Source organism: Crocodylus porosus, unplaced genomic scaffold, assembly GCF_001723895.1.
Source record: "Crocodylus porosus isolate Cpor-Errol unplaced genomic scaffold, CroPor_comp1, whole genome shotgun sequence".
Taxonomy (NCBI): domain Eukaryota; kingdom Metazoa; phylum Chordata; order Crocodylia; family Crocodylidae; genus Crocodylus; species Crocodylus porosus.
In genome coordinates this window covers 1599491-1625153 of record NW_017728936.1, presented here as the reverse complement: position 1 = coordinate 1625153, position 25663 = coordinate 1599491, and the positions used below count along the sequence as shown (strand labels likewise).

Below are 25663 nucleotides of genomic sequence, written 5' to 3'. Positions count from 1 at the left end.
GCACACAGGGGCTGGGCAGAGACAGCGTGGGGTGGCCAGGGGGTGCCTCACCATGGTGGTACAGCCAGCTTGGGGCTCCCAGAGCCTTATCCTGGCCAGGCAGGGGTGGCATGAGGCCCCTGAACCCTGAATCCAGCACACAGGGGCTGGGCAGAGACAGCATGGGGCAGGTAGGGGTGCTTCACCATGGCACTGTGGCCGACTCAGGGCTTCCAGAGGGAGGGCAGCAGAACAGGGTCCAATCCCAATGATGTAGAGTCAGTGCAGGGCCTGGCCTAGCCTGCAGACCAGTCTTATGCCATTCAACTATGAGCACCACTGCCCTAGACCAAGCAGAGACAGGGGCCAATGGCTGGTGGGCAATTTAGGCCTGGGAGATCTAGCTTCTACTCTGCCACAGACTTCGTGTGTGGCTGTGGGCAAATCACTTAAGATCAGTTCCCAAAAAGGGACTTAGGCAAAATGGAGCTGCCTAAAGCTAAGTGAGAAATCTGCAGGGATCCTTCCTACTGCCTAAGTGCCTGGGAAGCTGGAGACAGCTATGTGTTTTAGTAAGGATGTACTTAGGTGCCTCAAGTCCTGGTACTGAGCAGGCCCAGAGTTGCCTGTCTTCACTAAGCTGAGCATGTTGATGTCTGCCTCTCCTCTAGACCTGCTGGTGAAGTCCAGGCTTGGCACATCCCCTACCTACATCCCCTGGTCGGGTAGGCATGCTCAGAGCGTGCCCTACACACCCCGGGAGCATTGAGCCTCTTACAAAACACAGCAGTCCTGGGAAGAAAGGGTGGGGAGGGGATATGCTGGTATTTTTCTTCTATATAATACCCACGGGCATTTGTCTAGGACACGTAGCAGTGTCAAAAAGCCAAAAAGAATGTTAGAAATGACTAAGAAAGGAACTGAAAACAAAAGAAAGCACATTATGCCTTTCTATTCACACCAAAACGTGCCTGCAACCTGAATATGGTGTGCAGTTCTAGTCATCCCATCTGGAACTGGAACTAGAAAGGTGCAGAAAAGGGCAGAAAAGATGGTCTTGGAGATCAAACAGCTTCCATCAAAGAGAAACCGAAAAGTCTCTTTAGCCGGAAAAGAGACAGCTGAGGGGGGAATGTTATAGATGCTCATAAAAGCAATGAATGATGTGGAAAAAGTGAATAGCGACCTGTTATTTGCCATGTTTCCTAATACAGAAGTAGGTTGCACCCAGTGAAATGAGCAGGCATCAGCTTTAAACCAAACAAAAGTACAGTTAAGATGGGGAAGAGAGGGTTGTGGAGGCCATTAGGAGAACCAGACTCAAAAGAGATTAGACAAACGCATGCAGGACGGGTCCATCTGGGATGTCACCTACTGCCTGGTGACGGCGAGGGTACGGCAAAGGAGGACTCTTTCTACCTTGTTTCTCACGCTCTTCTTTCAAAGCATCTGAAAGTCCTGTCGGAGACAGGACACTGGGCTAGGTGGACTTTCGGTCTGACTCTATATGGCAGTTCTTTCATCCTGCATTCCCATCCAAGACCGTCATGCTCTTCTATCCATGTACGTACATGCTGTTCTCTCCTGCCCCCCCACCTTGTTACTCCAGCTCCCCCAAGTGCTTCATACTCAGGATTGTGGTCCTGTATGAAGCTACCTGTCTTATCTCCCTTTGCTGCTCATCTGGCTTCATTTTCTCCATCCTTGGAGACCTCTCCCCTCCACAGCTGCCATATGACTCCTGTTGACTTCTGTAGGAATTATAACACATGCCTCAAGGGCTCCTGCGAAGGATGACAGGCTTGATGAGCAGTGGGAAAAGGCAGGAGAAACTATCTGGATGTAAAACAGGTAGAGGCAGTGAAGGATGGCTGCTGGGTTCATTCATTTACATATGCTTTACAGCCACCTTTTCCAGCACATTCCCTCACAGCTGAGCTATTACCTTAGCCAGCATGGCCCAATAATAAGTCTACAATTCTCCTGTATACTACCCAGCCTGGCTCTGTAACCTTTTCCTTAGCCAGCCCTGATTCCATTTCTCTTTTCTTAATACTATTAACGCTCTGCCCTTCCACTGCACTTTTCATCCCAAGCCCTTTGGACACAGTCCAGTCATTAGACTGCACAACACTTTTTGTAGGTAGATATTAGCCCCCAGATGGCAGACAGGGAAACTGAGGCACAGAGAGACAAATGGGTCCACTCACACTTGCACAGAGGAATCAGTGGCAGAGTTGGGCTAGAGCCAAGGATCTGTGGGTTTCGGACCCCGCTCCAGCGACCCTTCAGGCAGGAGCACCGTACAGGTTCCAGAGGAAGCCCTGCCATGTCAGTCCTCGCCCTAGGCTAGCACAGCAGAATTATCCAGGTACCAGTAAAGCAAACCATTCCTGTTCATGCGTGTCCTTTCTGACACCCTGTCCTCCCAGGACACTCAAGTTACCATCAACTTCATCTGTGTGCCCTATGCATCGTCCCCACAGAGTTCATAATGAACTGTGCTTGGTTGGGTGGGGAGGTTTTTACTGGCTATGGGTACGAGGCCTAGGAAGTCTGCCGAGCCATCTAACTGCCCCAGCGAAACTCCACCAGGATTCATCGTCCTCACCTACAAGTGAGCGTTTTGGCAGCTGGTACAGCTAGAGGGGGCAGGGGAAGCACACTTCTGCACTTCATTTGCACTCTTGTTCCCTTTGCAGAGTCGGTGCCCATGGCGGTGATCATAGGCGTGGCTGTGGGGGCAGGAGTGGCATTCCTGGTGCTGATGGCCACCATCGTGGCGTTCTGCTGTGCACGCTCACAGAGAAGTAAGTGCTGTTCCTTTCTGTCATTTAAAAAGCAAGTGCTGGGGCCAAACGGAGAGTCCTGGAGACTGAGGTCCTGTGTGACTGCAGAAGAGCAACGGCACAGGGTAGGGCCATATGACGTCCCCTGACTCGGAGTTGAGCCTTCCATATTGCAGCCACAAAGGGGTTCCTGCCTGCTGAAGCAATCAACCCACGGTCTCAAAGTCCCTAGTTTGTAGCAGCAGCAAGATCAGCTCTCCCCTAAGCAAACTGCCTGTTGGGTTGGGGCTATGGTGAAATGCTATGCAGAGATAAGAGCTAGGCTGTGTGGAAATTGTCCCAAACTACATTAGCATCCTAATGAATGGCCAGTCCAACCTGCTCAGAGAGCAATCCAGATGATGGCTTCATCCAGCTCTCTAGTCAGAGCTCTCTGACGATGCAGTCTCTGGTGCTTGAGGCCATTTTGTATTGCAGGGAATGCAGCCTGAAATATCAATATCCACGCGTGCTTCTGGCCTGAGCAAAATCAGCAAAGGCATGGCGAGCGTAGGCAGAGGCGAGAAGGACAACATGCTGTGTGAGAGCGTGGGGGGTGGTGTAGGAGGAGAATAATAGTTCATGCAGATTTAGATACTGAGTTTGCCGACAGGACGCTGTAGCAATCTGGCTGTCATATGCATCTGCAGAATGTTTAATGCTACTTTGCACTCTCCCAGCACCTCCCATGGGAGGATTTCAAAGCACTTTGGTAACAAGACGGGCCACGCTCTGATCTTCAGTACACCCATGTGAAATCCGGGCTTCCTTTGGGCACAGCCGAGTCAGATCTCACTGTAATGTTTCATGCAACACAACACCTTGCTTTACAGATGAAGATCTTGAAGCTGAAGGAGATGTTCAAGATCATACAGAGAATCAATGGCAGAACGGGAGCAGACTTCCAGAGTCCTAGCACCCGGTGCTGTGCTCTGAATACGCAATTTATAACAAAGTTGCATCGCACAGGCAGGAAAAAATACAGCTATCATTTAGCACCTCAAAATTAGGCACTGGGGAAGAGCATATTTCTGACTCTGTTCATTCTTTGTTTTTCAAATCCTCTTTGTCACTGTAAGATATGAATTTTCATAAGGAATTACAGTCAGTGGCAGTTACATAGGGCCTGTGGTATACGATATGATTTGCTGCCGAGGGAACACAAGTTAAAACCACATCAAAGGCACAGGTAAAGGAAAGAAGAGGTAAACAGAGCAGGATCATGTTGCCTCATTAAAAAAAAAACACAGAGAAATTAAAGTGTGATTGTTGGCTATATGAAAAGGAATCAACCCATCCGGGAAAGGAGCGTGATTGTTTTGAGCTTCTAAGACTGCGTCAGGGAACAAGCAATATTTGACAATGCTTCCGAACTATGGGGACACTGCGATAGAAACAACTAAGCCAAGTGCCGTACGTAATCTCTATGTTTAGTTGCCAGAAAAACACAGTCAGTTTTCTTTTTTGATTGTTTGCAAAGAAATCAAAGATCCCTAACTCCTCCCGAGTGGCTGGTCTCGCACAGCAGAAAAGTGTTTAATTTTAAGGGCAATAATAATGCCTTTTTCTTTTTTTTTTTTTTGAACTCTCCGAAACCCCATTAGCAGCTCTTGCAGGTATTAGCAAATTAAATCTCAGGCAGTCATTAATCTTGCATTTTAGTAAGTATTACTGATGGATGGGTGCAGCGCTAAGACCTGAGAACAGGCCAATTCAATTTAGCTAGAATCATTCACCAATGATGTGTGATTCAAGCAGCCCAATAGAAAATGGGCCAAACTGTTGTTACCATGTCAATGGTCAGACATAATCAGTCGTGCTTTCCCCGTGGTTTTTCGACAGACATGCATGCACTGCATCATTCAGAGGAGGAGAGAGCATGTGGTTCATTATATCCATCTTATTTCATGTAACCAGATGGTACAGGGTTCTTTACAGGACATACAATTTAACATTAATGTGGCGGTGATAGATCAAATATGCAATGGAAACGCCAAGTTTTAGAGCTGAAAGCAAAGCCAGAGATTCAACGTGTTGATCACTCACAGGCTGAGCAGCATTGAAATGGTACTGGGCATGCTGCTGACAGCTCTCTAAACCTTGGGGGGGAATTCAGTGGCCACCTGCCGTCCAACTGGCTGTCCAGCTCACAGTCCTCTTGGGGGGCTCTCCTCCTTTTCTCAAAACAGTAGCAATCCATTAAAGATTCCTCATTGCCTGCAACAAGAGAATGGCTCTTCGTTCCCCAGGATCTCCATGTTACACGCTAGAAGTTCCCAACAGGGCAAACAGGGTATTGTGTGGCCAAGGTACAATGGGCAGGGGCTGTGCCCTGGGTGGCTGCAGTGACAGGGGGAGCAGCACCCCCTCTAGGTGGGCACCTGGGCCTGATGCAGCAGTCGCACACCACGTGTTACGGTACCGCCGAGTGGCTCAGTGGCTTAGCCTGGTGTTGTTAGGTTGGGTTTGTGTTGCTGCTGCTGCTGCTACACTGTATGATTTCAGACACAGCCCACTCGCACTTTCCAAGCCCAGAAATGTGGCACCGACACCACTTTAAGGACAGTCCTCCACAGCAACTCTCAAGATCCCTGTCACTGGCATGTGAGAAAGCGACTGCTGGGGATGCTCCTGGGGCAGCGTCACTGCTGCCTTTCTGGGTCTGGCCCATGCAAGCTGGCATGGGGTGTGCATACTGCAGGTGTGCCTGAAAACCAGGCATCTGGCAGCAGGAAGGACGGGGCTTAGACTTACCCACCGGGAGGAAGGAGGGTGCAGGGCTCAAGCTATGACTGATGCATGCAAGGCCCATTCATTCCTCAAATCTGCAATAATTTCTGTTCCGTGACCTGGGGCGAGCTTCTGTCTTTGGACCAGTTCCCTGTTCTTGAAATAGTAAAAATAGCCCTTTTCTTCCCACCCAGTGATGTTGTGAGGACAAAGAGCACCAGGGACTGACATAGTGGTGACCTGGAGCTGCACAAACACTGACTGAGCTGTAATGAAAGTGTTTGTAGAATTGTAACGACTGAAGCCCGCACCTGTGGATGGCTGTTTAGTCCCCTGTATGCAGCGAGTGGATGGGTCTCAGCGCTGCACTCACTAGAGAAGCCTAGGCCCCACCATCCCCTTGTCATTAATTGGCATGTCTGGGCTGTATTTGCTCTGACCTCCAGGGGCAGCCACTCCTTAGGGCACTGAGGCATATTGGCTAAGCATTAGGACACCAGTCTGCAGTGATGCTGGGCCTGAAGTCATTTAAAGCTTCTGACGAGACACCAGAATAACTGACCCAATGGCCAGTGGGGCTAAGCATGCTCAGCCTCACTGACATCAGTGGGTGGGTAGGCCATAGCTGAGAGCACGTTCTGGCCCCAGCAGGGACAGAAAACGAGCAAGCATGAAGCAGGTTTAAATTCACATTGTGTGTCATGGCCTGGGCTGCGTTTCCTAGGACATGAACTGAAAAGCGGAAAGCAAGAGGAAGTCTTAGTGATGGGAGCCTTCTGGGGCACAGGTCTTCCCATCTGCCTAATGGATAGAGTGTACAGCTGGTCATCGAAGGACAGACAGGGCCGATTCCTGACTCAGAAGATCTGGGGTTCATTAGTAATGCTGCCACCACATCACTGTTTAGCATGGGCACATCACTTCACTTATCTGTCTCTCAGCTCCCCCTCCTGTAAAATGATATGGCCATGTCTCTCCCTGGCCTTGATTTTCCATTGCTTTATCTTGTGCTCCCATCGCACCGATCCAAGAGATATGATGCTACCATACCGGAGTGGTCACAATGCACAGTGCATGTACACTGGCATAAATGACTATACATGCAGTGCAGGGCAATAGTCTTTCCTTAGAGCAATATCGACACGTAGGCAGGCTTCCAGCAGAATCAAGATTGAGCTGGGCTACCCATGCTGTTTACTGGGATTAGCTGCTTAGATGCTGAATCTGAGCACATGAGCAGTAGAAGTGGAACAGACCTGTCAGAGCACTCAGCCTGACCCCTTGCAGATGTGGGAAAGAGTCCTCTGACGGATACCACACCAAATGCAGCTGTGACTTGCCCAGAAGCCTGATGTCTGTTCAATAATGTGTTTTTTAAAGGGTGGAAAGCAAAAGCTGTCAAGCCCCTGTTCTAAAAGAGCAAATAAATAAAAAAAGTAGAAAGAGGAAAACAGATCAAACTCCCCAACGTCGTGCATGGTAATTGTTCCTGCAAAGCCATCTGTCACTCACACTGCTTTTCCTTTGGGAACCTGTTCAAACCATTCAGTTCTGCTCAAAGGAAATGAGCTCTCCAGCCTGAGTAGCATGGTGGAGCAAAGCCTGCTTGGGCAGCAGATGTTGGCACTGGAGCAGCACTGCATGAGGACACAGTGGGGCTGCTGCTTAGGAAACAGGGCTGCCAAGCTGTGGTTGTACTAACGAGACGCTCTACTGAGAGTGGAAGAGAAACTTCTGTGCTTCTTGACAGTGGATGGGGCAGCAGACACCCGGAGCAGTCCTCTGGCTAAGAGTTAGCTAGGCTGACCAGACTCACGGGGACTCCAAAAGGTGATTTAAAGCCAAAATTGACTGTGAAAGAGCTGCCTCTATAAGGGCCAGATTTGCAAAAGCCCAGTGCCATCATGCATCATCAGATTTGCAGAAGCTCTGCGTGAACATTGGGCTCCGAGGCCTTTTGAAAGTCTGGACCCATGACTGACAGCAGGATCTGCCAGGGACTGGCCATCTGACAGCCTGGCCACAGCTAAGGATGGTGAGCTCTTGAGAACATACCTTGGTATTTAGGCCCCAAATTACTGCTTGAAGCCTCATCACAGAGCTCCTCCATGGGAGTGTACTATAGAATACTAGTTCTGCCCTCGAAAGAGCCTGTATGAAAAGAGCACCTTCCCACTCAATGGGTCCGTATGGCTTGCACCAAGAATCCCATCTGCTGACTTTACCAGCACATGTTTACTGCGTCTTAGTCCTGTTATCCCAGCAGGACTAAATCTGGCTCTTCCAGATGCAGCTTTTTCACTGCCAGTTCTGGTTCTAAGTCACCCTTTAGAGCCCGTGTGAGCCCAGTCAAACTAGCTAACTCCTAGCCTGAGGACTGGTCTGAATGTCTGCTGCCCCATCCACTGCCTAGGAGAAGGAACTGGCATTATCAACAGAACGGACTGCTATGTTCCAGTCGGTTGCATCTATGCAAACCTAGGAACAGCAATACCACTTCCACCAGGGTCAGCAAGGACAGAATTTGGCCCACAGAGCCTTTAGTAATGATGGAGAAAAGAAAACAGCTCGACTGTCAGGTCTTGGTGGTGGGGAGCACTGGTCACAATTGGAGTCAGTGAAAGACACTGACCATGGCATCCCTCTCCTTGTAACACGTCCTTTTTATGAGGCAGAACTGCTTTGTAAAAAGTGTTTGCTTATGTAAAGCCAAGATGTACTCGCAACTGGATCTCTCAGAATCTGAAGGTAACTGCATCTTATGACTGTCCGTCTGTGAATATGGCATGATGCATTGCATATGACCATTTGGAAGGATTTGAAGAGTGGAAATAGCAAATTGGCAGGAGAAGAAAAGAAACTGTTTTGGGGTGGACCAAGGGGTATCATTTTGGGTAATGGAATGCAAGTAGCACAGATCCCATGGTGAATGGTTCATGACAGCTGAGTAGACATGCAAATTTGGGCAGAACAGTGGGAATAATATCCTAACAGTAAGACTGTGCTTTTAATCTCCTAAGGGAAATATTGGATCATTGGTTGAATCACTTAAAACAATAGCCTGGGAACAAAACCATACTGCACGCTGTTCCCCATGGAAGGCATTAGTGACCCAGTAATCATCCTGGCAACACAGCTTCCCTATCTCAGAACTGAGATGCTCTCATAATCTGGTTGCTTGTAGAACCCATATTCTTTTCTAGCTATCAGAAAATGCCTGATGTAGCTAATGATAGTTAATGGACTGCAGAGCAGCCATTGTGAAAGGCAATTCCTGTAACTGCTTTAAGAAGCAGCAGCAAAATGCATCCCAAGTTACAGACAGTAAACTGAGAGAATCCCGGGGGCAATTTTTTTAAAAACTGCTTTAATACACATCTGTCATTGCATCTTCGATGACATAACGGCCCACAAGTTATTTAAGGGGTAACAGCTCTGAGAGAGGACTTTACAAGGCAGTAATTAGCTTTTACTTGTGATTAAATTCAGAGACTCCAGCACCATAAACATTATTTCTACTCCAAGATAGTGATAAAGATACAAGTAGCAACAATGGAAAAAATCAGAAAGAACTCATGCCCGTTGCATCCTAAGACCTGAAAGTCCCATGCTATTGAATTCATGGATGAGATGGTCATGGTGGGTAGTGGTGAGCTTGGTCTTCCAAGAATGATTTAATCATAGGAAGATAAAAGGGAAACATAATTAGGAGAACCGAGTAGATACAAAAACAAGGTACTTAGTTAAGGAGCCTTTTACCTATAGGTTCAAATCAAACCTGGTTTAGGAATGGTCAAGAGTTTTTAGTTTTTCTAGCTACTAGGTATTCAGTTCAACTACTAGTTTTCAATCCAGTTGTTGATGGTAAGTCAATGCCATAACTAGCAGCTCGTTGACAGTCTCAGTGAGGCAGCAGAAAGGTTAATTAGCAAAGATGTCAAGACCCACTTGTTCTTTGGGGGGAGGGGTAGACTAGCACTGCTGTGCCCGATTCCCATCCCAGCACATTTTTGCCACCGCTAAAATTAACAAACAATGAATAAATATGGAGGGACTGCCTAGTGTGATGAGTGAGCCTGCCCTGTCTGCAAGGGTTGTAGCATTTTATTTCACTGGGATGAAACTCTTCTCCTGTTATACAGTCATAGCATAGCAATATGCAGAGCAAGGTGTTCTTTCGTATGCCAAGTCCGTTGGGGAGGTTTGGCTGGATTGTGTTTTTCTGTGGATAGTGTCAATATAAATAAAATAAAATCACCAATTTTTGGTGTTAAGGATTAACTTTCCAACAACTAAAAAAATAAATGTTTCTAGTCAGAAATACTGCCACGGTGCATCTTGGATAAAGGGAGTTGTTGCTCAGACTCCTTGAGCGCATCCAGACGAGCACGGTCATCCAGTATGTCGTGCTGCAAACACATTATATCCAGGGGTCAAAAAAAACAAAAAAACAACAACAACAAAAAAACAGGTGCAGCATACACTTGGCCACATGCTCCTGAAAAGTGAGCTGGGGCACCCAGAGCCACACTGTGCTGCCAGCCAGGCTCCACACAGCAGAATCACCAGAGCTGTAGCCCCGGGAGCCCCCCAGGACTCCAGATAAAGCTTGTCCCTGGGGAACCAAATGTCCATGCACGTCTGGACATGGCCCTTATGCCTCCATTCTTCTTTATAGGCCAGGCTCCTTGCTTGAATGATAAGCTTCCCTGGTTCCTCCTTGATACCCATCACGAGAGGACTTATGGAGTCTTTTGCTGTGGTCCACCACAAGTCCAGCTTCATCTTGGACTCCTTACCATGGGGGAGACAGGGATATGTGGAAACTGAATTGCATGTCCCAGGAGGCATCATAGTAGCATTTCCAAATGGCTTGGGGTACTTGGGGTTTGATTTGGTTTTTTATTAGGAAAAAAAATTAAAATTCTCTGCAGAAATCAGGTATTTTCTGTGAAAATGAAGTATGACCAGAAACACAATTTTCCGTCTCGAGTAACTTGGAGGGGCAATTTTTGCCCATTTCTAGAGCTTTCTGGTCCAATGGGACCAGTCCTGAAGCAAAACATGGAGTAGAAGGAAAATACAAGGACTATACAGCTATATGGTCCATCTCCAGTGTCTTAGCTTTATGAAGGAGAACCTGCAAACGGCTATGGAATAAGGGAGCCTTCTGGCCCACACATAGTCCTTTGTACTCACAACTGAGTCTTCTCAAATGATGAAGAGCACGGCACAGTGATGAGCCCTTCTCCCAGCGTATACCGTGGAAAGGGAATATAAAATTGGTAGGAAGTTTAGAACCAATAGGGTCAAGGGACCCGTCCTGCAGGAGCCTGCCAGCCTCTGGAAATCACCATGACAGGAGATCATTCAATTCTAGTTTGATTCCTTCACACTTCCACCATGGCTGTAGGCACAGAAGGTAAACTAGACAAAGGATGGATGTGATTGTGCCAATGTCACAAGCAACTGCAGCAGTCTCAGCTAATGATGAAGACTGACTACTTACCATCTCCTGAAGTCTCAGCTAAGGCAAGACAGCAGGATGTGGCACAAATTAATTAAACCTCGTGCTTCAGAACATGCACTGATGGACCACAGAGGTAACGAAGAACTTCTTCATTGATATAATCAATGGTCAGCCGATTTGGGGAGGTCCGAGAACCACCATTCTCAGGAACCGCAAACACTGGCCAGTGCTGGAGACTGCATTGCTGACCATATGACCCCACCATCTATTCTGGAGTCATCTGTCCTATATGTCACGGTGGCCTGCTGGCTGAAGATAGGCAAGTATCTTTGTCATGGAGTTGTGACATTAGACATTGATGCTATTATCACATACTGTGGGGTATCATGCAGAAGTGTCATTATAGCTCTGGGGCATCGTCTTCCTACCATAACTCAGTGATTCCTGTTTCGCCCCCGTGGATGCCAGGAGCTGCTCCTTTCACAGAACAGGAAAGGGACGGTCGTACTCTCCCCGTCTGCTCCACATGCGACACTGGGCTCCTGAGGCCCAGGGCTCTCTCCTGCATAGCCAGAAGTAGAGTGAGCCAAAGCTGCTCTCTCCTGCATATCATGACATCCCTTGAAACTCAGACGACTTGTTTCACATCCACAAAGTTGCAACCATGCATTATTTATGGGCATTTCAAAACTACTTCTGCTCGAGTGAGTCTTCAAATGAGGTTACAAAGTGATTTGTTCTGTACATCTTGGAATGCCCAATGATCTGCCAGATCCTGCAGAAATTGGGGTGAAAGCCTAGCAGAGTTTGTGAAGGATTGATTTTTTTTTTTTTTTTTGGAGAAAAAGAATCTTTAAAACCAGATTCTCAGCTGGTGCAAATTTGCATAGGGATGCTGAAGTAAGAAATGCAGCTTTATTAGCTAACCAGGAATACATAGTTATGCAGGTCACTGTACCAATTTTGAAGACAGTACAGTTCAGCAAATAGGGGCTGGTAGCCCAGAGACCTGGGGTTTAGTTGCAGTGCCAACACTAGCATATCACTACACTGCAGTTACCCACCTCTACTGTAGTACCTTGGCCAAGTCAGCTCTTGCCTCTGTGCCTTTGTTTTCCCATCTGAATATAGACGGTATTTGTCTAATAGGAGCAATAGGAACACCAAGGAGGAAGAAGGGTTATTTATGCTAAAGGTCAATGATGATAAAAAAAGCCAGTGACGATACAATGATGATCAATAACAATACAAAAGCCAAATATAAACTGACCATGAATAAGTTTAGGCTGGATATTAGAAGGTTTCTAGAAAGAGCCGCCTAATAGGAACACTGTACCAAACCCCTACCTTGTCCCCTACCCCACCCTGGTCGGTTTATCAAAAAGTTTCTCTGATGAGGTTGCCAGTGATAGAAGGGGAATGGACATAGTGATACAAGAGGACCCTTCAAGTCCCACCCATGTACAGCTCTGAGATCCATGGGAAAAAAGTACAGTACTGCAGAACTGCGAGGTGCTCTAACAATTAACTCTTAACTATTACCTTGTGTAACAATGTTCAGGCTCCAGGGTAGCTGTGATACCCACTGGTGACCACGCAACCCTTGCCCTGCTCCAGCTCTAGAGTGCCTCCCCCCTGTTACTCACCCGCCATGCCCTGATGCAATTGTCTGATGGGAAGGAAGGCTGCCCAGTGGGTCCTAGAGCAAGCCCCAATTCCTCTAGATACCGGCTAGTTCTTCCTGGCTCCTACTGGTCTCCGCACTGCCCTCTAAGTGGGCTTTGATGGTCCATTGGCACCTTTCCCCAGGGCACCTGTTAGCTTTAAAAGCTAATCATGGCCTCCAACTTGCCCTACAGCTGTACCCACGCCTCAGGTGTTACCACTTAATTCCAGTGGGCACTTGGTCCCAACCCACTACCAGGGCACCTGTGGTCTTTACACCCTTGTCAGGGCCTCAGCCACTTCCCTTGGCCTAGGCCCACCGCCTGATCTGGCTTCTGTGTTACAGCCCTTCACCACCTAATCCAGCTTTGTCTTTACCCTGTCCTAGGCAATATACTTGCTGAGCCTGCTTTGGCTCCTAAGTCCCCTGGCCCTTGTCACTGTCCCTTTCATGCATAGGACCCCCCGGGCCTGGCTCTGCCCTTCCTGGTCCCTGGGGCCTTGTCCAGCTGCTGCCCAAGCTAGGCTTCAGCCTCTCTCTTTCTAGGCTTTAACCTCCCCCTCAATCCTATGCCTGCAGTATGCCCTGAATCAAGGCCCTAACAGGGCTCTAAACACCGGCATTCCCTGGCACCTGCCATAGATTAAACCACCATGCACCCCTTGCGCACTCCCCTATAGCCTCCACGTACTCCCCTGCCAGCTGCCCAAACCACCAGTTGAAGCTGTAACCAAGGAACAAGCTTGGCTATAAAACAAACTAAACCCCCTCTTGGTCCAAGCATAAACAATGGCTGGCTGCCTAACCCTAAGTAATATTCCTCTGTAGAACAGCAGCCCTCTATTTACCTTCTTCCAGGTAGCCCCAGTGCTAGCTAGGCACTCACCTGCATTTCCCCATGCTCTGGAGCTCTTGCATCTGTAGTCCCCAAAGGCCAGACCACATTTCCTGGCTCAGGGCCTGTGTTTATACATATCTCCCTGGCCCTGGCCCCTTTTGGTCAGGTAACTCCCTGAGCTGCCACCTGCGTTTCCTGATTTAGCTGCCGGCTCAACCCCAGGGTGGTTTACTGCTGCTGACCTCTGCCATAATAATATCTTGTCTTCCATGCAGGGCTGTAGCCCATTATGCTACTGCAGTGCAGCTAGTTCTGCAGTAAGTACTTGTAGCAGGTAAATCCCTGGGTACCTGTTCCTCGCAGCGCATAATGAGCAGCTTTCCCTGCCTGAGGCTCTCCCTGCTGCTCCTTCACCTGTAAAGCAACAGGAGCTTTCAGGTATCTTTTATACCTTGGTCTTTCTTACTCTCTAGGGTGCAAACTTGCGAACTGTTGAGGGACCTAAGCTCCTCCAGTAAAGTGATGGATCAGGTTATAAAGTTACAGAGCACCTCGTGATCCTCTTATGCCATGCTACGGAGGGGGTCAATGAGGCACCAAGACTTGGCTAAGATGTGGTCCACATTATAGGAAAGTAGCAGTGCCATACACTACATGATGAACATTATATGGTCATGCACCCACCACTCCTCCCAGTTGCATAATGTGCCCATGTCAGCGTAGCTGGTCCTGTGGCAAAGCAGCGGATGGATTTTTTTGCTTTCAGGGAGATTTAGCAGCTGGCAAAGAAGAGAAGCCAGCCCACTGTGAGCAGCCAGCTCTCTGTAGCCCACAGCAAGTGCTGCAGCTCCTCAGCCAACTGTCCAGGAGCCACCGGCATAGACCATTTAAATAAACTGGCCTCTTTGGAAGCCTGTCAAAATACCATAGTTGCTGAGTGCATCACTTTTGGAGAGGGATGTTAGATACAAAACTTGGAGGCAGGTCTGAAAAGCCCAGCGATTTGGAAGTATTTGAATCCAGGGCTTGGGTCAAACCCTTTAAGAGGCAAGAACCCATCATGATAGGTGGATTCAATTCTCAACTTGGAGCATAACTTCAAAGTTTGGGCTGTGCTTAGAGCTGGCTGTTTGGAACCACAGCCTTCTCTGCTTTTCATCTTAGACTCATTCGGATATTTCTTCTCCTTTAAAACCTGGTGTTTGGTGTCTTTGGTTTAATTTTTCAAAAGCGATTTTTTCAAAAAGCTGCTGACCCCTCCTGGGAAACCAAGAAACATTCACTCCAGAAACATCCCAGTCTCTTAGTCCCATTTCCCCTCCTATTGCTTTCCTACTGCACAAAAAAGCAAGCTATTTCTTTAGAGTTCAGCAACAGCTGCTGCTGATTGAGCAGGCTTTAGATTGGGATCGCAGACACTAGCTAATTCTTTGCTCATTAATTTTTGCAAGCCCCCTTTTCACAAGGGCTTCTGCAATCCCTAGTTGCCTCTCAGACTTAAAGAGCAATTTGGAAGGCTCTTCCTGTGAGAGCCTCAACCCAGCTGAAAAAAGGGAACAGGGAAGTCTCACCAGAACCCCTTTTGTTAACCCTTATTTCAATGTTACAGTTTCTTTCCACTGGTTCAGCTGAAGATCCCAATGATCAGGCATTTAGCCAAACCAAAGGTCCAATCCTGGGGATCTACTCAGTGATGCTTATTCAAAACCTTGGGGTTGGTGAATAGAGTTCCTGTCCCTCCAGTATCCACTACTGAGAATGTATTAGACCAGGTTGATCAAGATCTGGCCCATGGGCTGGATCTAGCTCACAGAGTGTGTCTTCCAGCCCATGGGGCTCCTCAGGGGTCCAGTGGCAGCATTAATTGCCATGGCTCCCAGAGTTGCAACCATTAGTGCCGCTACCACTCATCACATGGCTGAATCTCAGGATCCCTGGGGACCTCCTCAGGCCACATCTGGAGTTATCTTGCTTGTGGGGTTGCCTGAAGGGTCAAAAATGTGATGGTGGGAAGAGCAGTGGCCAGCATGACTCCAAGAGATACAGCAATTACTGTTGCCACTCCCAAATTCCAACCCCGCAGGCCCGATGACACAGCTCCATGCTCTGGATCCAGCTTGTGGACAGTCCCTGGGCTCTGGATTTTACCAGAAGACTGACACTGCACCACTTACCTGGTTTGTAGGCCTGGATGAGTTGGGTGCCACTGTGCAGTGGTGTTTCTGGGCACTAACTGTGACACGATGCTACTGTGCATTAGCTCATTGCTACTGCATGGTAGCATCGGAAAAAAACGCGTGTGGGTATGGTATTGCACAGTAACGCCAGTACTATGCAAGTACTAAATGACTGCATAGTAATAACTGTGTAGTCTGCCACTCATGTAGATGTGGCCACAGGGTACATGCAAATACTGTACTAGAGAAACACAATAAAAATCAAGGCTTGGCCTGCTGGTGACCATTAGGGATCGCTTTCTTCCTGAATGAATTCCTCTGGATGTTTGTTGAGCAGAAGGGGCCCATTAGATCACCTTGTTTGATTTGGCTAACATAGGCTAGGAGGACATTACTTGGTAATCCCTGCATCAAGCCTGTTACCTGAGAAGGTTCCAGGGATCTTTTGCCTCCCATTTCCTGCACTTACTGTAGTATTCGCAGTTTGATCCCTAAGGCCAACATGGAAGCTCATAAAGATGGTATTGCCCTGCCTGGCTTCCAGGTACTTTTTCCCTGTTAGAGCCATCTTTATGAGTCTACCATTTGAAAAGTGATACTATCACATGTACTTCTCGAGTGTGTCATCAACAAGTTCTTTATTCTAAATCACGGATTCTGACACTTAAGCTAAAGGACTGCATTCAACTGGACACACTCTCATTTTCACTCCTGGTCATAAACTGCTGTGTTGTTCAGGAGCTACTGCTGAGCTCCCTGGAGGTGACTGCATTTCGGTGGTGTATTAAACAGTTTCTACCTCCCCTTTATCTACCTTGCCAATTGTTGCAAAGCTTGATTAATGAATGTTTACAAAGTGCTGTGAGACTCCCTGGGTGCAAATAACAAAGAACATCTCAATGAGAAAGTGGATTTCTTTATGGTAGGTTATTTCACGTTGATGGGGACCTAATTCTCAGTAAATGAGCCAAATCTCTGAGATCATGATAGCTTGCGAGTAACAACTCTTCTCTCTCTCTTTTACTGTCTTGCTCTTTGCTCAGATCTGAAAGGTGTGGTATCCGCCAAGAATGATATCCGTGTGGAGATCGTGCATAAGGAGCCTGCCTCAGGCAGAGAGACAGAAGAACACCCCACCATCAAGCAGCTGATGGTAAGAATTTATTCCTTTTCCCTTGACTTCATTACTCTGTACAACCTTTGACAATAATGAGTGCCAGCACATGAAGTTCAATGCACTAATGCCCGCTGAAAGCAAGGGATGCTCTTCCAAAATCTTGCCTGTCACTCGGAGTTGTATGTTTCACTGCCATAAAAGCTCCTTGAGTGCAACTTTGCTAATGAAGAAAAAGAGCTGGGAGAGTTTTATTATTGTGGCTGAGCAGCCCACAGGGCTAATTGTAAAGCAAGTTTGCTACCTCAGTAGGGAAATTGCTGCAAATTGCAAATGGACACGCAGTAGGTTGAGCAATATGTAATAATAAACTAATTAGAGAGCAATAACTGTGCGGGTCTAAGGAAGCTTCAGAGATTTATGCATGCAAAAAAGTATATGTGCATGGAGCCATTTGCCGTAGAGGTTGTTAACTTCACTAGTGTCCTGCCATCCCAGCAGGCCTCTGGTCCTGTCATGACCTGAAGCTGTAATAAAGTCAGATTCTTGCCTTGTTAGACTTGAACAGCCAAGCCCTCCTATGGGGGGCTGGTTATCTCTCCAGTTGGGAGATCCCCAGCAAAAGTTAAAGGCAATGCCTGATGCAGTGTACAAGCCTAAATGTGAGTTATCACTGACGCAACACCCCAGATGGGTGCTAGAAAGCCCTATGCAGCCAGAGGTGACACCTTTCTGTGGAGATGTAAATCTGGGTCCACCAAGTTAGTAAAGATGCTTCATTCTACCAAAGACCTTGGCCTGATACTGGCTGGGAAAAACAACTTCTTCTCCTTGAGCCCATGTCCACTGGAATGTAATAATTTCATAGAATAATAGAAAATGAGGGTTGGAAAGGACCTCAGGGGGTCCCAGCCCCAACTATATCATCCTAGCAAAGGCTTTGTCTGGCTAGCTCTCAAAAACCTCCAAGGATGGAGATTCCAGCACCTCTCTAGGTAGCCTGTTCCAGTGTTTTACTACCTTCCTAGTGAGAAAGTTTTCCCCAATATCTAACCTAAACTTCCCTCGCTGCAACTTGAGACCATTGTACCTTGTCCTGTCATCTGCCCCCACTGAGAACAGTCCAGCCCCAACCTCTTTGGAACCGCCCTGCAGGGAGTTGAAGGCTGCTATTAAATCAGCCCTCAATCTTCTCTTTTCCAGACTAAATAAGCCCAGATCCCTCAGCCTTTCCTTATAAGGGAATCTGGGCATCATGGGTGGAAAACCCATCTGAGTCACTTGGAACTGACCTTCCTGACCCTCTGAAGGCTCCCGGATGGCCTTTGTGCAAGAGCTGGAGGGGTGGAAGTGCTCAGCTCTGGTGAGGAGGAAGAATCGCCAGTATGGGCACAGGTCCAGCGCAGAGTTGGTTCTGGGGACTCAGTTCTCCCTTCACTCCGGATAGGGACTGCCTGGACCATACTGACAGGGGAGGCACAGCCCAATGCTGTATGCCACGGGTTGTGCTGTCCCAGTCCCAGGGACTAGCACAGCCTGCTAGTCTGCCTGCCTTCACCAGCACTAGGTCATGAACTGTGCTCCTTTGCAGTTAGCACTCAGGAGAGCAATACGATGACCTAAGGGTGGGCTGAAGGCTGGCTGAAGCTTCCATTCACAGAATGGAAGAGGGGGTGGGGAGCATGGTTGTGCAGCAGCATCTACTCCTCCCCACTCTGTGTGGGGATGTACGTAGGGAGAGACAATAAGGCTGGGGAGACATACCTGAAGCCCCAGCCCCATGCTAAGTGCAAGACCAGGGCTGAGCTAACCAAGCTGGAGGGTGGATTATGCGTTCATGTGAGGCAGCATACACAATGGGGAAGCCTCCCACCGTGGGAAGGGGTAGGGGAAGAATAGGGGCAGGCAAAACAAGCAGGATAAGATGAGGAGGCCCCTAGGACTCCTGAGATGAATCCCAGGAGGTGCTGGGGGTTCATGGCGCAGATGCAGCATTTCTCCTGCAGGATGGCAACCCCCACTCCCAGTGGAGCAATCCAGGGGTTTCCCTTGAGTCGGTATCCTGGGGTCTTCCTGTCCAGGTACAGAAGGAGCCCCACTGCTAGCTCTTGTCACCACTGCACTCTGCATCCAAGAGCTGCTTTGCATTTGCTGTTGCTAGCTCATGTCATGCGGTAAATGAGTAATATAAGCAAAGCAAATGGGGAGAAAGCTGAACCATAAAAAACCATCCAGCCATAGAAGGAGAAAGTCTAGAGCCTCAATACACAGGGAAGCAGACAGATCTCAGCATGTTTGCTGGATTATGGGTTTTCTTCCATACCAGTTTAAATTCGCAGGCAGCACTTGTCAGCGTTAGTTCATTCAGGCTGCAAAAGATGCTCTGTGAAGGATCAATGTAAACACGAGACAGAGGCAGCTTAGTGGGGTGGGCAGGATGGATTTTAGGTGGTCTATACGTATAGCCAGGAAGCCTTACAGTTGGCTTGAGAAAGGATGGATACAGACTCGGATACTGCTTATTATCCCAGTGCCATGTCTTGCTACCTGAGTGGAGATTTTTTTTTGTTTAGGTCTCAATTCTCTAAGGTGTTAACACACTTTCCCCTGTTCAGAAGCACAGGAGGGGAGAGCTAAGATCAAACACAGAAAATCTGAGCTACATCAGAAGAAACAGCTGTCCCAGATCTCAAAGATCATAAAGGGAGGTGAACTGTGGTTGTGGGGCTCTTCTCAGGTTAAGCTCAAGTTGTTCATTATTTACTTATGCCTAGCACTGCCCATGCTGTGCTCTGCAAACAGAGAGAAATACTTATACCCAGTCCCAAGGAGCTTAGTGATCCAAAATGATGAGTCTGAGGTCAGCAAAACAGCTTTGTTGAGGGGCACAGGCATACAACAGGGGGTCAGGAAGCACAAATGTTATTCTGGGCTCTGGTGCTGCTGTGTTGTGAGAAAAGCCATTTCCCTACTGTATGATTCAATCATCCCAGATGTGGAGAGGAAATAATGATCAATCATCAATAAAGCACATTTTAAGTGGCACAAGGACAGGTTGACAGATATCAGTCATCCTTGAATGGGGTGCTTTTAGTGGGGTTCTGCTATGAAGCTGTTCAACACATCTTTATCAGTGATCAGGAAATAAATATAGAATAATGGCAGATAAAATTTCTGGCTGACAGAAAGATTGGCAGGGCAGTAAATAACCCTGAGGGCAGGGTAATCCCCAGAGCCATCTGTATTGCTTGGTAAGCTGGGCCCATTTAAACCAAATGTGTTTTAACACAGCCAAGTGCAAGCTCATCCCTTTGGGAGCAAAAGCTGCCAGCCATCCCTACAGGTTGGGGACCGGAGCCTGGAAAGCAGAGGCCCTTATGAGGATTTAGTGGTCATAACGTACAAACAGCCAAATATGAGCTGCCAGTGTGAGGCTGTGACACAATGGGAGAGTGTGATATGCGAACAGGGGAATGGTGTCGAGCAACACAGAGGGGTGTAGACACAACATTGGTGAGACCAGTACTGGGACACAATGGGCAATTGTGGTCTAATGTTTTAAAGCGGATCTTGACAATTTGCAGAAAAGAGCCATAAAAAAAAATTGAGCTGGAAAACATGCCTCACAGAGAGAGGCTTATGGGGTACAATCTGTTTAGCTTATCAAAAAGAAGATTGAGAGGAGTCTTGATTATGCCATATAAGCATCTTTACATGGAAAATTACCAAATAGTTGAGGAATTTCAATTTAGCGAAGAAAAGCAGAGCACACACCAATAGCTGGAAGCTGAAACCAGATAGATTCAAGTTAGACACGAAGCACACATTTTTAAGAGGGAGCTGGAAGCCACCCCCTAGGAAGTGGTAGATTTTACATCTCTCAGTGTTTTTCACTCAAGTCAGGGTGACTTTCTGGGCAATGCCAGTCAAACACAGCTGATCAGATTCAGTACAGGAGAACATGGATGGCTTGTGTTACTCAGAGGATCTCATCATCACATCTAGCCCAACTATCCCTCAGTCTGCCACTGACCAAACATTTGGGGACTTATGGATGGAAGATCCTACAGCAGCCATTCCCAGTCATTCTGGGTGCGAACCCCAACCCCGGTTGCAAGTCGAGCTCCAGCGAGAGCCCACTCTCATTCTTCTGACTCCATGGGGCAGACAACCCCAGCTGTAAGTGCTGTCACCTCATTTAGGGTCACAGTCCCTAATGTGGGAACCACTGTACTAGAACAACACGCCCCGGGAGAACCTGGCAGCATTCGTCGGCAGCAGCCACAGGGGCTCTGCAGAAACCAGCTGGTGACTTTGGTGCTGGTGCATGACCCAAGGCTGTCAGCTCCCCAAAGCTAGTGAGAGTTTGTCTGTGTCTGAATAAACCATACAAACGTAAAGGGTGGGAGGGGAGGAGAATGAAATAATGCACTCCAGGTGAGAGGCATAGCCAGGAGGCAAACCCCAATTTCCAAGCCCTGATCATGGCCACACTAGATCCCATTGCCCTCCTTGGATACAGAGTAAGACAATGCCCTTCACCTAGAGAGTGCAGGTTGCAGCCTTTCCACAGGTGTGTCCAGCACTGGACACATCCAGCACTGCAGCACTGTGGTTTGGCCAGGCCATACCCCAGAAAAAGGCCCTCCCTGTTGGCAGGCATTCCTGAACCTTCTTTGCTCGCTTCCCTCCTGTTACTCAGAGCCCCTTGGGCCACCCAATATAATTCTTCCCCCTCCTGGCTGTTGACAACAGCTGGCATAAGCTCTACCTCGAGCTATTAAATACCCAGTCTAAGGATGCTAAATAGATTCCTAATAAGAGACTCCAGGTTTGCCAGTGAAATGACAGATCAAGTTAAAGAATTCATCTTTGCTAACAAGCAATGGTGACATGCCTGTGGTAGGGACATGAGCAGCTGCTAAGACAGAGAGAGGGAAACCAGCCACTGTTCCTACACCTTGCAAGGCCCTTGAAAGGGAGGCCACGGCAAATTGGGTAGCTGTGATGACTGCCCACTTCTCCTTCATTATAACAAGAGTTTGAATTGTACTTTGACTCTTGGGGGTCTGCAAAAAAAATGAAACCAGTTCATTGATGAACAAGTCCACCTACATGAAGGAGCAATCTGATCAGATACCCCTGTACTGTACACACACACAGGGATAACTGGTCTGTGCACGTTTTTTGTACCACTATCAGTCTAAAACCCATATATTAGTTATCCTAATATATCTGCTGTTGTGGGTACAATCTTACCAGCACTGTGCTATAACAGCATAAACACCCCTATACACTATATTAAGTGCACCCACACTGCGGGGGTGATTTACTGGCTTTGTGACTGGGTAGGATAATACAAATAAACAGATGTTATTATTGCTGTAAAATCACCTCATGCCTGCAAGCAAAATGGTTAATCCCTGTCCCCATCAGCATCTGAACTAAATAGAAAGGCACCCAATGGAGATAATATTTTGTCAAACTTCACATGCGGAGCAAGGGTTCAAGCCCTTGCTGCCTGATTCCCACCCCAGTGCCCAACCTGGTGGACCCCAAGGCAGCTCTGAGAGGCTCCTTACTACATCACCTGCAGATGGCACCGCAACATATTGGTTTCCACTTCATTAGAGAGTGAAGCCATTGGTTATTCAGCCTCTGGGAAATAGTGATGAAATCCTCCCAGACTGACTCCTGTGTGTGTCTGTTCCTGCACTCCTGTGGGAGTTCCTGGGACCGCCAGACTGGAGAGCTGATGGCATGAATCCTAACAGTCGCACTCAAGTTGAGCGCTGCCAAGGGCACAATAAAACACCCCAGCCCATTGCAGAACAATTGCTTTCACTGCTCCTCATGCCAGTGCCACCACCGCAGAATATTCATGAGTCCCACAAGCTGGGAGGCTGAATCCAGCTGTCCTGCAGTTGGTGTTTTCAGCTCAGGTGGGATTTGCTAAAGAGCGAGATGGGTGCAGGCAGCCTGCATAGCAAGCATAAAATCTGGCAGCATCAGCAGCCTTCTCCGTAACTAAGGAAGATCTTTAATAAGGCAGATACCATGGCCAGAATCCACCTATGAGGGCTGATGAGACACCTGTGGATTAGAAGCATTAAGCAAAGCAGCCTGGCTCTTGCACTGTACAGCTCCAAAGCAAAACTACTGTGGCTGCCACTCAGAAGGCTGAAGTACGCAGAGAGAACAACATTTATCCTAGGACACACAGTGCTGCAACCAGGAGCAGGCATCCTGGCTCCCTCTGTTCTTTGTCCCCTGGACAGTAGTCCCCTAGACGAGACCTGGTCTTCATGGACCATCTCAGTTCAGCCCTCTGGGCCTGGTGGTGTCTCTTGTCTCCTAGCCAAGCGATACACGTTTGTTGACCTCCTTCATCCTTCCTCTTCCTAAGTCTGCACCTCCAGCCTGCCCTATCCTCAGCCAGCTTGTGTTGTCCTTTCTAAATGCCATCTGAGCACCCAGGGTGTCAGTGCTCTCCAGGAGTGGGAGGCTGGGCACCGAGTCACGTTCTGCACTTGAGATTTCACCAGAGCAATACACATGGGAGCACTGTGACCTGATGCCTCTGCAGACTGGTCCAAAATTGCATTGACCTTATTTCAGATATCTATCCTGGCTGACTACTGCCATATTTGCTTTCCACTCTCACCCCACTCTCTTAATATTCCTGCTTTCCACTCTCTTAATATTCCTGCTGCCCAGGTCTCACCCTCCCACTGAATACAATTATAGTCCAGATAATTTTCTCTGCCTCTCCTTAGATCACCTTTTCTAAATACAGTCTCATTGTGTTATATCCTGCCCATACTCCTAACCTCTCCCCATCCTTTTGAATTATCACGCTGCCCTCGCTGATGTTCACAACACCTCAAAATTTAATATCAACTGTGAATTTCATTAACATGCTGTGTAGTATCACATAGAGATCATTAATGCAGATGTTAAATAAAAACAGACCTAACGTCAGCCACAGCAACAGTGCCCCTCTAGATGGCATCTTCCCTCCACTCACTCGACTGCTGTTTATCAGTAGCCTTTTTACTGTCCTTTCATTTTCAGTCCATGTGATAGGGCTGGCATCCAAGTCAGGCTGAATGACTTCTGTGAGGTTTTGTGAGACATTGTGTCAAATGCTAAGATCCAAATGTATCTCTGCTACCACAGCCCCGCTTGCCACTAATTTTGTAATTCCATCAGAAAAGCAATCAAGTTTGTCTGGTATGATCTGCTCCTTACAGCACCATTGCTGTGTATTGCTAATGGCTCCTTTGTCCTCTAGCTTTCCCTTACTGTGCTTTCTGCTGCTGAATTCTTTCTGGCCAGCAACTGGCAGAACTACTCTTTTTCCCTTTTCTGAAAATTGCTCTCACATTTGTTATTCTCCAGCCATCTGTGACCTCCACAATAAGCTATGCTTTTCACAAATAATTACTCATGCATCTATAAATTCATTAACACCTTAGGATACACTCATGCTGTTTGATTTGCATATGTTCACATTGTCTAAACACTGCCTCAGCCCCTTTGTTATATTTTATCTATTTTTCCAGAATCACGTACATTGTTCAAGTCCCCATCTAAGAGACAGGAAGGGAGCCCTTGCCCCCAAATGCGCAGACTTAGAGGATGAGTGACAGGCAAAGGATGAGGAGAGGGAGAGACCCAGTTAAAAAGCCTGAACTTAAGAAAGGGATGTATTTGGTTTAAAAGCCTGAATCTGAGAAACGTATACGCATGTATAACTTAATTCCTGAGACGTTACCTTGCCAGTGTTTCCAGTGGGACGGTGTATTATAAACAAGGATTTTTCTGGGTAATATCTAAAGACCAATTACATGATTGGGAAAGACTTTGACAAGCTTTCAGATATCACAGTACTTCAGGAAAGGTAATGTGATACCCAAAACCTTGTTAAAATCTATCCCAGTCATGCAGTTGGTCCATTAAAAGATATCAGCCACAAACACCCTTGCTTCTCACATAATCCCTGGACCTTCATGGCTACAACATCGCTCCAGTGCTGTTTGTAACTGTCATAAGTATTTGATCCGTACACACTTCTTGTCCATCTATCTGTATGTGCACAGGCACGGAGGCTCGGCCCATTCCCCAGCAATCAAACTTCTTGTTTGTTAAAAATACATTGTGGAGTCTGGGGTTCAGGACCTAGGAGGTTTTAGGGTCCAGGCTCAATCATCCTTTACAAGCCTGCTCTCTCTCTGATTCCTCGCCTTCAGCAAGCATTCACCATAGGCGATAAACATGTACTGCTTGGCTAAGAGGAGACTGTTGGCCTTATGGACCAGATTTCCCAAGAGTTCAAACGAAGGGGGACCTGGTAAGTGTTGCCTGAGGCCTGTTGAAAATCCCACCCTTCTTTAGGTACCTAAACAGGAGCCAAGACCTTCTGATTCAAACAGAAGAGACGCATCCAGTTGTGAGGGCTGAACACATACACATCTGGACATGTGACCCTGAGAGCTTGTCACCTAGCAGTAACCAGGAGACAAGGGTTACTGCTAGGGTCTGTGGCTGTGCTGCTGGCTTGCTGAGTGACCATGGGAAAGTTATTTGCCTCCTTATGCCTCAGTTTACCCATCTGTAAATCAGAATAATTATTATAAAGGGCTCTGAGGTCAGTGACAGAAAAGAGGTGCAGAAGCACTGGGCTTGACTGTTGGTCACCTCTGTATCTAGGGCAGTTTTATTTTCTTAATAAAACTAGTGATTCCCTCTTAAAACTGAATTCAGCCACTTCCCGAGGAGTATATGTACTCTGAAGTCACAGTAACTGCAGTGACACGTAGGCAGACCTGTGTTAGCTCAGTAGCAGCTGGATCAAGTAC

The 25663-nt window shown here is 47.6% G+C and overlaps 1 protein-coding gene across 3 annotated transcripts in view; it reads left to right on the top strand.

Moving 5' to 3' along the window:
- The window catches only part of KIRREL3 (kin of IRRE like 3 (Drosophila)), a 367287-nt gene that overhangs the window by 319268 nt on the left and 22356 nt on the right, over positions 1 to 25663 (top strand). For all 3 annotated transcript variants that reach the window (XM_019546971.1, XM_019546970.1, XM_019546972.1), the window contains 2 exons: positions 2682 to 2789; positions 16732 to 16841. In XM_019546971.1, the coding sequence (XP_019402516.1) occupies positions 2682 to 2789; positions 16732 to 16841 (218 nt within the window). The remainder of the gene's footprint in view (positions 1 to 2681; positions 2790 to 16731; positions 16842 to 25663) is intronic.